General features: G+C 45.9%; 1 protein-coding gene across 1 annotated transcript; it reads left to right on the top strand.

Annotated features, from left to right (window-relative positions):
* Positions 1-7,326: 7,326 nt before the first annotated feature.
* On the top strand, positions 7,327-8,334 carry LOC123116382 (probable glutathione S-transferase GSTF1). The gene is made up of 3 exons (XM_044537346.1): positions 7,327-7,525; positions 7,614-7,662; positions 7,784-8,334. The coding sequence occupies exons 1-3, from the start codon at positions 7,373-7,375 to the stop codon at positions 8,242-8,244; spliced, it is 663 nt and encodes a 220-aa protein (XP_044393281.1). The 5' UTR covers positions 7,327-7,372; the 3' UTR covers positions 8,245-8,334.
* Positions 8,335-12,373: the final 4,039 nt, after the last annotated feature.

The following is a 12,373-nucleotide window of genomic DNA, read 5'->3' as shown; positions in this document are numbered from 1 at the left end:
TTCGGCAGATCCGGACTCCTCCGTGACGACACCTCGGGGTCACCCGCCTCATGAGGCGGAGAGGTTGGTGGGGTCTCACTCTCCATCATCTCCGGAAGAAGATCCCCCGAAGACAAACTCTGTCGAGAAGAGCTGCTAGCCGGACTGTGAAGTTCTGCTTCCCTGTTCTTCCCTTCGTCTTTCCCTGAGGGCATTTTGCTTAGCACACGACCAAGCATCTTGGCTATGGTGGGACTTGGCGAGCCTTCGGGAAGTGGCGCCGGACACCTGATTCTCTCCGCCTTGCTGAGCCATTCCTGGCCACGGAGAACTTTCAGAATAATGACTATGACAAAAATAGACGAAGTGTTCGGTTTGTGGGTTACTTACTTGGGTATCTGGGTGATTGCAGCTCAGGCCCGCATCTTCAGTGGTATCTGGACACTTTACTTGTGGTCCGAAGAATGATTTACACATCCCTTCGAGCGTCAGGCCGAAGAAGTGCAGAATAGTCCACGGACCTTCCGGATTGAACTCCCACATCCGGAGAGGCCGACGTTTGCACGGCAACATCCATCGGATTAGCATTACCTGAATTATGCTGACAAGGCTAATATCCCTCCCAAGAAGCTGCCGAATACGGCTCTGCAGTATTGGTACATCACTAGCAGATCCCCAATCCCGTCCTACATTGGTCCATGACGCCAGTTGAGAAGGAGGGCCCGGACGGAAGTCTGGGGCAGCCACCCACTTTGTGCCTCTGGGAGCCGTGACGTAAAACCACCTCCGCTGCCATAGATCGGACACCTCTGGGAAGGAGCCCTCTGGCCATGGGGCGTCGGCGTTCCTGCTTATTACAGCACCTCCGCACTCCGCGTGTCGCCCCTCAATCATCTTCGGCTTCACATTGAAGGTCTTGAGCCATAAGCCGAAGTGTGGAGTGACGTGGAGAAAAGCTTCGCACACAATGATGAACGACGAGATATGGAGGATAGCGTCTGGAGCTAGATCGTGAAAATCTAACCCGTAATAGAACATGAGCCCTCTCACAAAGGGATCAAGGGTGAAGCCCAAGCCGCGGAGGAAGTGGGAAACAAATATGACGCTCTCGTTGGGCTCGGGAGTAGGGATGACCTGCCCTGGAGCAGGAAACCTGTGCTTGATATTGGCGGTCAGATATGCGACCTCCCTAAGCTTCGCAATATCCTCCTCTGTGACCGAGGAGGCCACCCACCGGCCTTGAAGGTCGGATCCGGACATGGTTAAGGATCTGAGGTGCTTGAGCTTGGGCTTCGGGTGTTAGAACTCGAGATGCAAAAAGGCGCAAGAGTGGTGTAAAAGAGGGATAGGCCACGGCCCCTTTATATAGGGGGTGAATATCAATCGTCCTCAGCATAACCGCTCGGGACTTACCCAAAAACACAGAGTCATACCAACAGACATCATGGGGACGCGTGCACCTACATTAATGGAAGATACCGCGCTAAGGGGAGCACGATCTCTGCTCTGGCAAGGCGTGCCAGTAAAACCACCTCGCAACGCGTATCGGGGGAGGTCAAGTAAAACTGGCTCGTATTGGGCCGGGCCACGATGCAGGAGCACACCGTGCAAAAATTGCCAGCAGATCAGATTTATGAAGTGTTATGCTGTGAAGATCATCTTGCATATCCGGACACGGATCAAGTGTTAGATAACTACTTTGGAGTATTCGGAGATGGAACCTGCCATGCAATGCCGAAGACAAACTGCGCGCCGGACTCATCGTCATTGAAGCCTGGTTCAGGGGCTACTGAGGGAGTCCTGGATTAGGGGGTATCCGGACAGCCGGACTATATACTTTGGCCAGACTATTGGAGCGTGAAGATACAAGGCTCAAGACTCCGTCCCGTGTCCGGATGGGACTCTCCTTTGCGTGGAAGACAAGCTTGGCGATCCGGATATTATATTTCCTTCTTTGTAACCGACTCCATGTAAACCCTAGCCCTCTCAGGTGTCTATATAAACCGGAGGGTTTAATCCTTAGAGACAGGATCATAATCATCATAGGCTAGCTTCTAGGGTTTAGCCTATACGATCTCGTGGTAGATCAACTCTTGTAATACCCATATCATCAATATCAATCAAGCAGGAAGTAGGGTTTTACCTCCATCAAGAGGGCCCGAACCTGGGTAAAACATCGCGTCCCTTGCCTCCTATTACCATTAGCCTTAGACGCACAGTTCGGGACCCCCTACCCGAGATCCGCCGGTTTTGACACCGAGAGTGAGTAGGGCCAAATAGATCCATGTGAAGCAGCTCAAAGGGGCGTGAGGTAGTCATGATTGTCTTCGAGGGATGCTTGGCTCTCATCATCTTTCCAGCTTCACAGGCACCACATAGATGATCCTTCTTGAACTTGATGCCCTCGATGCTAATGATGTGCTTCTTCTTTGTGAGAGTGTATAGGTTCCTCATGCCCGCATGTCCTAGCCGTCGATGCCATAGCTAGCATTCTGAAGCCTTTGCTAGAAGACATACGTCAAGCTGTGGTCCTGCTGACAAATCTACCATATACAGATCACCTCTTCGATAGCCTTCGAAGACTTACTTTTACCAGTGTCAGCGAATGTGATGTGGCTCTTAGTAGATGGACGTAGGGTTGAATCCATAAGAAGACTTCGATCACCAGTCATGTGGTTGGTGTAGCCTCTGTCCATAATCCATTCAGTGGCTTTCGGAGTTGTACCCTACAGTGCAGTTAGCGGGATATGCTTCACCAAGAGTATTGTGAAGTAGAAACATGTGGCGAACAAGCATATTATCAAAGTTTAAATTCTGGTTAGGCATGATAGGATGCTAGTCAAGGAACCCTGGGACGAAATACATGATAAGACCATTGGAGCATTTTATCTTGCGTCCCACAAGATGTTTTAGGTCTCCAACATTATCGTTAGAAGATTTTGCTTTCCAGCTGCAGACCTTTCCCTGCAAGAGAAGTTAATTCTTCTTAACCACCCACATCTTCAGGGGTGGCTTAGAATTCATGGGTGGCTTAGAAGCAATGAGTCTAAGTGCAGCATCTGAGAACTTTGGCTTGGGAGCCATAGCAAATAGCTTCGCAGGAGGATAATAATACTCATAAGAATATGCAGAGAAGTTCTTAGTTTTGTGAACATAACGGTTAGATGAAACACACTCATATTCATGAGTCTCATAGCGATTCTCTTGCAAAACATTGGCGTTAGGGTGACCATGAGTGGTCCTATGTCTGTATGAAGCCTTTGGACCATATGACGCCTTTGGTCGGGGTTTTTGTCTTCTTCCCAGGTGGCGTCATGATGAAATTCACGGGAAGCTTCTCAAGACAGCTTTCGGGCACCCAGATCTTCTTCTGGGGTGACCCATTCCTGCAGATAGTACCAATGTACCTGGCAAACACTTCACATTCTGATTCCTAAATAGTTTATAATTTGCATCAAAGAATTCATCAATGATAATTGAGTTAGCACAAGTGAAGCCAGATAAAGTAGATGGGTCCACTGAAGGATCCTTAGCAGCAACCCAGGTGGTTTTGGGGTACTGCTCAGGCATCCAATATGAACCATCAACGTTCATTTTCCTCTCGAACCCAACACCCACTTTCCTAGGGTTTCGGTTCAGAATCTGTTTCTTCAGGACATCGCACAAAGTTTGATGCCCTTTGAGGCTTTTGTACATGCCGGTCTCAAGCAATGTCTTCAACCTAGAATTCTCATCAGCAATAATAGTGGCATCCTCAGTGGAGGGTTTAGTTACTACATCAGTAGTTGAAGATATTGCAACATCAGAAGCAGTAGAACATTCAGCAACAGAGACAACATTATCGCGCTCAAGACACTTTAAGCATGGTGGAACAAATTCTACCTGAGTGGTACTGATCTGTTGGGCAAGTAGTGAATCGTTCTCTTTTTGAAGATCTTCATGATACGCACTCAGTTTCTCTAGATCCTGCTTCCTTTGAAGATAATCATAGGAGAGCTTCTCATGAGAGGCTGGGAGAGTTTCATGACGACTTTCAAGATCTTCGTACCTAACGCGAAGACTTTTAGTATCTTCAATTAAGGATTGAGTTCAATCATTTCCGCGTCCAACATGTCATCGTTTTTGTCTAGCAGCTTTTGAATATGTTCCATAGAAGTTTGTTGCTCAGTTGCAATTTTAGCAAGTGTCTTATATCTAGGTTTAGAATCACCAAAGGTTACCTTGACACTACGTGCCATGAGGCAGTAGTTTTGATCAAATGGCTCGGGTTCGAAAGACATCGTTTTAAGAGATTCTTTGAACTCGCAGAACCACGGGTCTTGACGGGTTCGATGACCCTCATAGACATGAGAAATCCGGTCCCAGATAAGCTTCGCATTACAAAGATGCATGATGCGCCTGAACTCGTCATTGGATAGACATGAGCATATGATATCCTTAGCCGTGATATCCAGACGAGTGTACTTTCAAATGTCGTCAGCGTCCGCCATCTTGCATAAATCGGTGAGACCAATCTCTATGACGGTCCGCAGTTCACTGTTCATGGCAAGGAGGCGCTTCTTCATCATTACTTTCCATTTGGGATAATCTTGACCATCAAAAATAGGACATGCAGCGCAGACCTTGATTATCCATGCAGTCGACATAGGTAAGACTCCAGGTGGTTAAACCGAATCACACAGAACAAGGGAGTACCTTGCTCTGATACCAATTAAAAGTGCTAGTTATCGACTAGAGGGGGTGGGGGTGAATAGGAGATTTTTATGAATGTCTTCAAAACACGGTGGCTTTGAAGACAAATAGGTAAACTGAGCCTATATATTAAGCAGCGGAATGAAAGCTACACTAGGCAAGCATTAGTCTAACATACACTATAATGAAAGCATGAAGACTAATTGCAACTAGGTAGACAGGATCAGAAAGGTAGATAGTACGAAGCTAAACAGATAATAGTCTTCACAGTGTGAAGTCAAACAGATCAGACAGGCGAGCAATGACTTCACGAAGACAACTGTAAAGTAAGGAGAGTAGAGGATAGAACCAGTAGCTTGACGAAGACAAAGATTTAGTAGACCAGTTCCAGTTGCTGTGACAACTGTATGTCTGGTTAGGGACGCTGAGATTTAACTCAGAAAACCGTGTCTTCACCTTATTCCCCTTGAGCTAAGGACACCCAGTCCTCGCCCAAACACTCTGGTAAGTCTTCGAGGTAGACTTCCAAACCTTCACAGACTTCGTTCACCGGCAATCCATAATGACTCTTGGATGCTCAGAACGCGACGCCTAACCGGCTGGAGGATTCACAGTCCTCAAGTGTAACAAGTCTTCAGATCATGCAGACAGAAAGACTTCAGTGATGCCTAACACTCTTTGGCTCTGGGTATTTTGGGCTTTGTCCTCGCAAGGATTTCTCTCTCAAATGCTTCGAAGGTGGGTTGCTCTCAAACGACAAAAGCCGTGCACTAACTCTGAGCAGCCCCAATTTATGGTGTAGGGGTGGGCTATTTATAGCCAGGAGGCAACCCGACCTAATATGTTCGAAATGACCCTGGGTCACTAAGGAACCAACACGTGTCCAACGGTCAGATTTCAAACACACTCGACAGCTTGGCTTGGGCTACAAGCAAAGCTGACTCATCCAGTTCTGGATAAGATTTGCTCTCATTGTCTTCGCTCGAAGACATTGGATTTGGTTGAGCATCACTTCAGTCACTCTGACTTTGTTCAATTGGACCCCACTTAACAGTACGGTGGTTCCTATGACTCAATAAGAAGAAAAAGGAAACTACGAAACAACTATGTCTTCACACTCCATAGTCTTCAAGTGAATAGCTTCACATGTCATAGTCTTCGTTGTGAATGTCTTCACGAACCACCATTGTCTTCAATGTCTTCACACATTTTTAGGGGTCATCTCTGGTAGGTAAACCGAATCAATGAGGGACATTACCAGTGTTAACCTGCAATTCTCGCAAACACATTAGTCCCTCAACCACGTTTGTCGTCAATACTCCAAAACCAACTAGGGGTGGCACTAGAATAACTTACAAAGATGCACACATCCATCACATGAACAGTCTGGCAAAAAGTATGAAAATGACAAAGTGGCAATAGTAAAGCCATATATATGAGGCCGAAACTATGCCTATGTCGACGGAGAAGGTGGTCTAATTCAGAGATTATACTGCCATCCATGTTGGTAAAAACCTCCATGGTCACCCACTCCAACCGCATACTCACCGCCTTGAACAACGTTGGTACTTCATTCGGTGCATAATATACCACGTACGGAGCCAGTGCGTACAACGGTAAATAACTTGCATAGAAGAATATTTTTTGCCATTAGAAACACAATCGTTTCTACATAGCCAAAGCGACCATAGTAAGGCAGCCGCTCCCACCCGTATTAGCGTGCTAAACGTATTTGGTATTCCATCAAGCCAGTGGCCATATATATTGGCAGCACTTGTCAGAAATTGCAAATTGCAGCAGAGAAATAGGGTCTTGTTGCAAAAATGCCACAACTTACATCACAACTGTTAGATCTGACGGTCAGAAATGACAGAAGGCAGACACATCATCATCACCAACTGAGTCTCTTAGGGCATGTACAATGGAGGCACTAGTATACAGATGCCCCAGACTCCACGTATGAAACCCATCATGGTCCCCTTCCCTACCTTCTGTCTCCCCATCTTCCTCTGGTCTAACCAATAGCGACCCACTCCATCTATTTTTCTCCATCGCTTTTGCATCATTCTTCTCTTTCTCTCCTCCTTTTCTGCTGGAGCGTCCGTCTCCTCCGCAGGATCCCGTTCGGCTCTGCGGGCAGCTAGCTTTTTTACTTTTCTCTCCACAACGTGGTAGTCCGGGGCACCAGTCCAGCATGGAGCGTTGGCCATGTCCTTATAGAAGTATAGATATAAATACCATATCATACTTTTTGAGAGGGGGGGGGGGGGTCATTTTGTTATGGATAACATTTCCTTTTGTAGGCATGTAGTAAAAGATGCAGAACAAGCCATCGTGGCCCGTCGCGGTCCTTAGTGTCCCAACAAGGCAACAACGGTGTGCTGACTAGTGACCACTCGTGCTAGCAAGACGTACCAGCCACCCCGATCAACACTGCTCACCAGTGAGCAGTGTACCACCTACCAAGACGACCCCATCACCTCACCATCACCACAAGGAAAAAGAAGCCGACCCTGTCCACCGCCGCTTGATCGAAATGTACACACCACCATGTGTCCGTGTCGTCCTGCGTGGCCGGTGGTTGCGCATTATTTGCAGCCATCATTTTCATCTCCTTCGCGCACGGCATATACTACATTTCCATTTCCATCCATCTATATATCCTACGATCTGCTGCGACACACGAACACCATCACCAGCAATGGCGCCGGTGAGGGTGTTTGGGCCGGCCAAGTCGATCAACGTGGCGCGGATGCTGCTCTGCCTGGAGGAGGTCGGCGCCGAGTACGAGCTCGTCCACATGGATCTCTTCCAGGCCAAGGAGCAGAATAGCCCCGAGCACCTCGCCAGAAACGTACGTGTGTCCAACTCAATGCATGCATAGCTAGACCTGTCCATCCGGTGATGAGTGCTAACTATTCTTCTTGATGAGCTTGCTGCAGCCGTTTGGGAAGGTCCCGGCGTTACAAGACGGCGATCTGGTCCTCTTCGGTGAGCACCACGTATACACGTTCACATACTCACAAAATGAAGCAGCAGAAATAACCTCCATGGCTCACTCTCACTCAAGGTCTCAAACATGCACTCTAATGTGTTCATGCATGGCTTGCAGAGGCCCGTGCGATCGCGAAGTACGTGCTCCGCAAGTACAAGACGGAGCAGGCGGACCTGCTGAGGGAGGGCGACCCGGAGGAGGCCGTCATGGTGGACGTGTGGACGGAGGTGGAGGCGCACCAGTACCACCAGGCCCTGCGGCTCATCATGCTCGAGTGCTTCCTCAACCCCACCCTGCGCGGCCTCCCCACGAACCAGGAGGTCGTCTACGAGGCCGTGGAGAAGACGAAGAAGGTTCTTGAAATCTACGAGGCGCGCCTGTCCGAGCACAGGTACCTCGCCGGAGACTTCTTCAGCTTCGCGGACCTCAACCACTTCGCGAGCACTTTCTACATCGTCGACGCGACGCCGTATGGGTCGCTTCTCGACTCGTACCCTCGCGTGAAGGCCTGGTGGGAGGACCTCATGTCCAGGCCCGGTTTAGTTGCGCCCGGTTTCGAATCATCCTCACTGGTGTGACTGTGTGACAAACCACGTACTTGTAAAATTTTGCAATCTTTTCCGTCAAGAAATTCAATAAATCCATGAATAATCATTTTTTCTTTCTAATCTAGTCAACTGCACAAAAAAGTTTGGCGCCTTGTCCTGCTATTGTGATCCCTCGAGGACACCGGCATCTACTTGTGTCTTTCACGGCGTCGGTCTTTCTCTGCTAGCTAGGCGTGCCTTGTCCGGGCGTCCTTTTTTTACCCCTCTTCTTCCTTACCCTTGCTACATATAAGGTTTTTGGCCCGGTTTCCATCGTAAATGAGGCAACTTGTTTAGATTTTTGTTCGAGTTTTTCTTATGAACTGGATCAACCAAAGCCTATGGGGTTACTTTTGGCTTTGGCCGCTTGGTTACTTTTGGCTTTGGCCGCTTTTTGAGCAATATATTCATGTTGGAGAACTCTTTCCCCGGTGATTCCGCAAAAAAAATCACACAAAGACGGTGTTGCATGGCTTCTTCATGTGCAAGAGTAGAACTACAAGATAACAGTTCTACTCTCAGTGAAAGCGACGGGTCTCTTATGGAGAATATAGAGGAAATGAAGAGTATCACTGATTCTTTCTGCAATCAGCTTTATTCATGTGATGCTACAGTCGACCTGTCTCATTTTTTTGTCTACCCCTCTTCTTTCCATGTCAATTGTTTTTTCTGCAGGGAGTCCATGTCAACTTTTTTTTTTGCGGGGAGTCCACGTCAACTCTAAGAGTTAATTATGTTTTTATTTACCTCTATGTTTCATATTTTTGGCAAAATTTACTCCATTTAAGGAAAATTCCTCCATTTTACTCTATTTAATCAATTATTTGCATCTTTTTACCTTGTTAAGAAAATGAATATGGTTAGGAGGCGCTGAATATTCTAGTGTTCAAATATTCAGCAAAATGTTCATAGAGATATATGCCACATTTTCACATGATACACCCGGTTTAACTAGCATACCTCCTCCGAGATTAACTTGCTGGCCAACCAGATCCAGGGCCGGCCCTGGGGTATGGCCAGAGGGGCGACGGCCCAGGGCCCAGGGTGGGAGGGGGCCCATGAGGTAGTACACATATATAGTATAGCCCAGAAGAAAATAGATAAGGGAAAAGATTATGAAAGAAAAAACGAGATGGGCTCGGCCCTTCAGATCACTAGGTAGCTAAGCATCGGCGCACGCAAGTCACGGCTGCAAAGGAATGTGATTGAAATGCGTACGTGTGAAACAAATCGATCGATTGATCTGGCTTTTCCTGTTCGTCACTCGTCGGTTCGTCTTCGCCGTCTCATCGGCCCGTCGTTCCATCGCTCCTCGCTCGGCGCCTCGGTCGCTTGTTGTCGCCGCCACGTGCAGCAGTCCACCTCTCCGACAATATGGCAATACGTTATACATATGTCACGTCCGATTCCGTACGTATCCTGATCCATTCATCCATCCCTCAATTTCAGATTTTCAGTAGTTTTTTAGTACATCTATTCAACTATTCATCCATGATCCATCCCCCAATTTCAGATTTTCAGTAGTTTTTTAGTACGTCTATTCTACTATTCATCCATGATTCATCCTACAAAGTTTCAAATTTTTGATGTATAATTTTTCCTAATTATATGGTTCACATTACATATTCAACCATCCTAATATTCTGCCATTCTATATACATGTCTGGGGTTTCGATCATCCGATCTATGAATTTCTATTTCTTTGTATACTCTTTACTTCATAAATTTTAGGACATTAGCCTGTCATGTTGCCTAACATGCATTTGTCGGGTGCTAAAAAGGGAGAATAAGAGAAAAAATGATCTGAAAATTCAACCACTGATGGGTTCTTTGACTTAGGGGCCATGTCGTCCAGTTCGCCTAGGGCCTCCGGAAACATAGGGCCGGCCCTGACCAGATCACTAAGATCAATCCCTATATGCAACCAAAGAACAAGAAAAGATTTAAATGCAACCAGATTTGCAGATATAAGATGAAGTACTTTAGTAAAATAATAGGGTCTAATGTGGTGTAGTATAGGAGGCCTCGTCGAACCCAAACCTTAATTTAATGCCCTAAGAGGGTATTTAAGGAGGGACAAACGAAAGGATTTGGCCAGGCCAAGAGGGGCAGTGTGTGTGTGGGGGGGGGGGGGGTCAAATCAAATCTTAAGTCGGCCTCCTTTCTAAAAGTACACTCTAAAAGCTACACATGGTCTTTTAGTTCGAAAAAACATGAGTATGACCCGAAACACAGGTGGCACAGCAGCTATAGATGATTATGGAGGATATTTGTTTTGAAACAAAGATTCCTCCTTGATCCTCGTTATAACCACCATCATGGGGGCAGCGGTGTTGCGGAAGACTCTGGCATTGTGTTCCTTCCAAATCTCCCAAGAGTCTGGCATCATCAAAGAAGTGAGGGCCCTACTATTCGGTCTTGACTTCCTCACCAAATCGGCCCACCAAGCTCTCACCGAAGTGGTGTTTGCCCCAGACGAACAGACTAAAATAATGGAGACCAAGCCAGGTGCGAGCACGATCCCAACAAGGATCATGTAGTGGCACTAGGCGAGGAGGCGCAAAGCAGACTTGAGAGCTTTGTTGCAAAGGGGGCATAGACGGGAGTTTGGCCATCCCCGCCTATGTAGTGTATCGATTGTCCAAATCCTATCTTGCAGGACCAACCAAGCGAATAACTTGCACATGTGGGCGGGGCTCCAAATGGTTGTCGGCACAGTAGAGAGGGACCATTTGGATTGCTAGTAAGGGCATATTTATCACATTTTTAAAAGCCTTAACTGCCAAAAAAATGTTATCTATATCGATACCAATATAGAAAGAGTGAGTTGCGTAGATCCAACACATCTATCCAATGGTCTATGTTGCTCTGATGTTTAGCATACATTTATACAATACTTAATATCAACTTTGGTGCTAACCACATAATTATATCCTACCTATATCAACATGTAATCAATATCATTCCTAATACTAACATGCAATGCACTTAATATTATTTCTAACATAACATGCTAATTATGTCCTACCTAATATCAACGTGTAATCAATACCTTTTCTAATATTAACTTGCAATGCAATTTATATCTTTTGTAGTATAACCTACATTGCACGCACAAGATTACTAGTTTTATTAGAGTTAGATCACTCTAGCCCATTGCCAGTAATTGTTTAGCTCGCCAAAAACAAGGGAGCTCCAAAATCGAACCAATTCTTCCCAAATAAGCAGGGATGGGATCCCTCTCAGCCTACTCCCGATCCAGATTCTTTGGCGGAGGAAACTTCATTCCCCAGCCGTCACCTCCCTTTGCCGCCAAAATTGCCACATGACCTCCAATGAACCGTACAAATTGTAGTGGGTTTAGGGTATTAGGGGCATCTTACTACTAATTCACATGCAATTTGCAAGAACCATCTCTCTCTCTCTCTCTCTCTCTCTCTCTCTCTCTCTCTCTCTGTGTGTGTGTGTGTGAGAGAGAGAGAGAGAGAGAGAACCCTAAAATGCAATATAGTGATGATGTGTTACAAATAAGATATTCATGTTCTGCAAAAAAAAAGGATTCTAGGAGTAGGCACAAAGGCAAAAGATAGGTGTAGATGTGCAATGTGGTGGATTTGTAGGTAAACTTATACTTTAGGGGGAAAGGAGATATGATTTATAGATTTCGTTTCATAGTATATTTTTAACCCATTCATCTCAGATTTAATAAAATCTTGGTCTTTTATATCTCTAATGCACAATCGTACACAAATGATTAAACTGACAAATCGATTGACATGTAAGATAAAACAAAAGCATGATTCTCGAGAATCTTCAAGAGTACGTCTATTGCCCATTTAATGGATTAAACAAAAATTAAGCCTCTTGAATCTCTATGGCACAATAATAAATGAAAGATAAAAAATAATATAAAATAAAAACACAAAATCAATGGAATGGTTTAAGCCAGGTCCACCGACACTTAAAAGAAAATCATTTGTTGAGCAACCATAAATCTATGTTTTTTAGGTATAGCAAGGTTGGCCGTCAATGAATTTCCAGGAAAAAAAATCACATCTTAGTCCATAGTATCACAATTGTTAACCACTGCCGCGAACTAGAGCAATACAAAAATGTACCT

Source organism: Triticum aestivum, chromosome 5B (assembly GCF_018294505.1).
Source record: "Triticum aestivum cultivar Chinese Spring chromosome 5B, IWGSC CS RefSeq v2.1, whole genome shotgun sequence".
NCBI classification, from domain to species: Eukaryota; Viridiplantae; Streptophyta; class Magnoliopsida; order Poales; family Poaceae; genus Triticum; species Triticum aestivum.
Note: the sequence above shows the minus strand (reverse complement) of the source record. Positions and strands in the feature narration are given on the sequence as shown.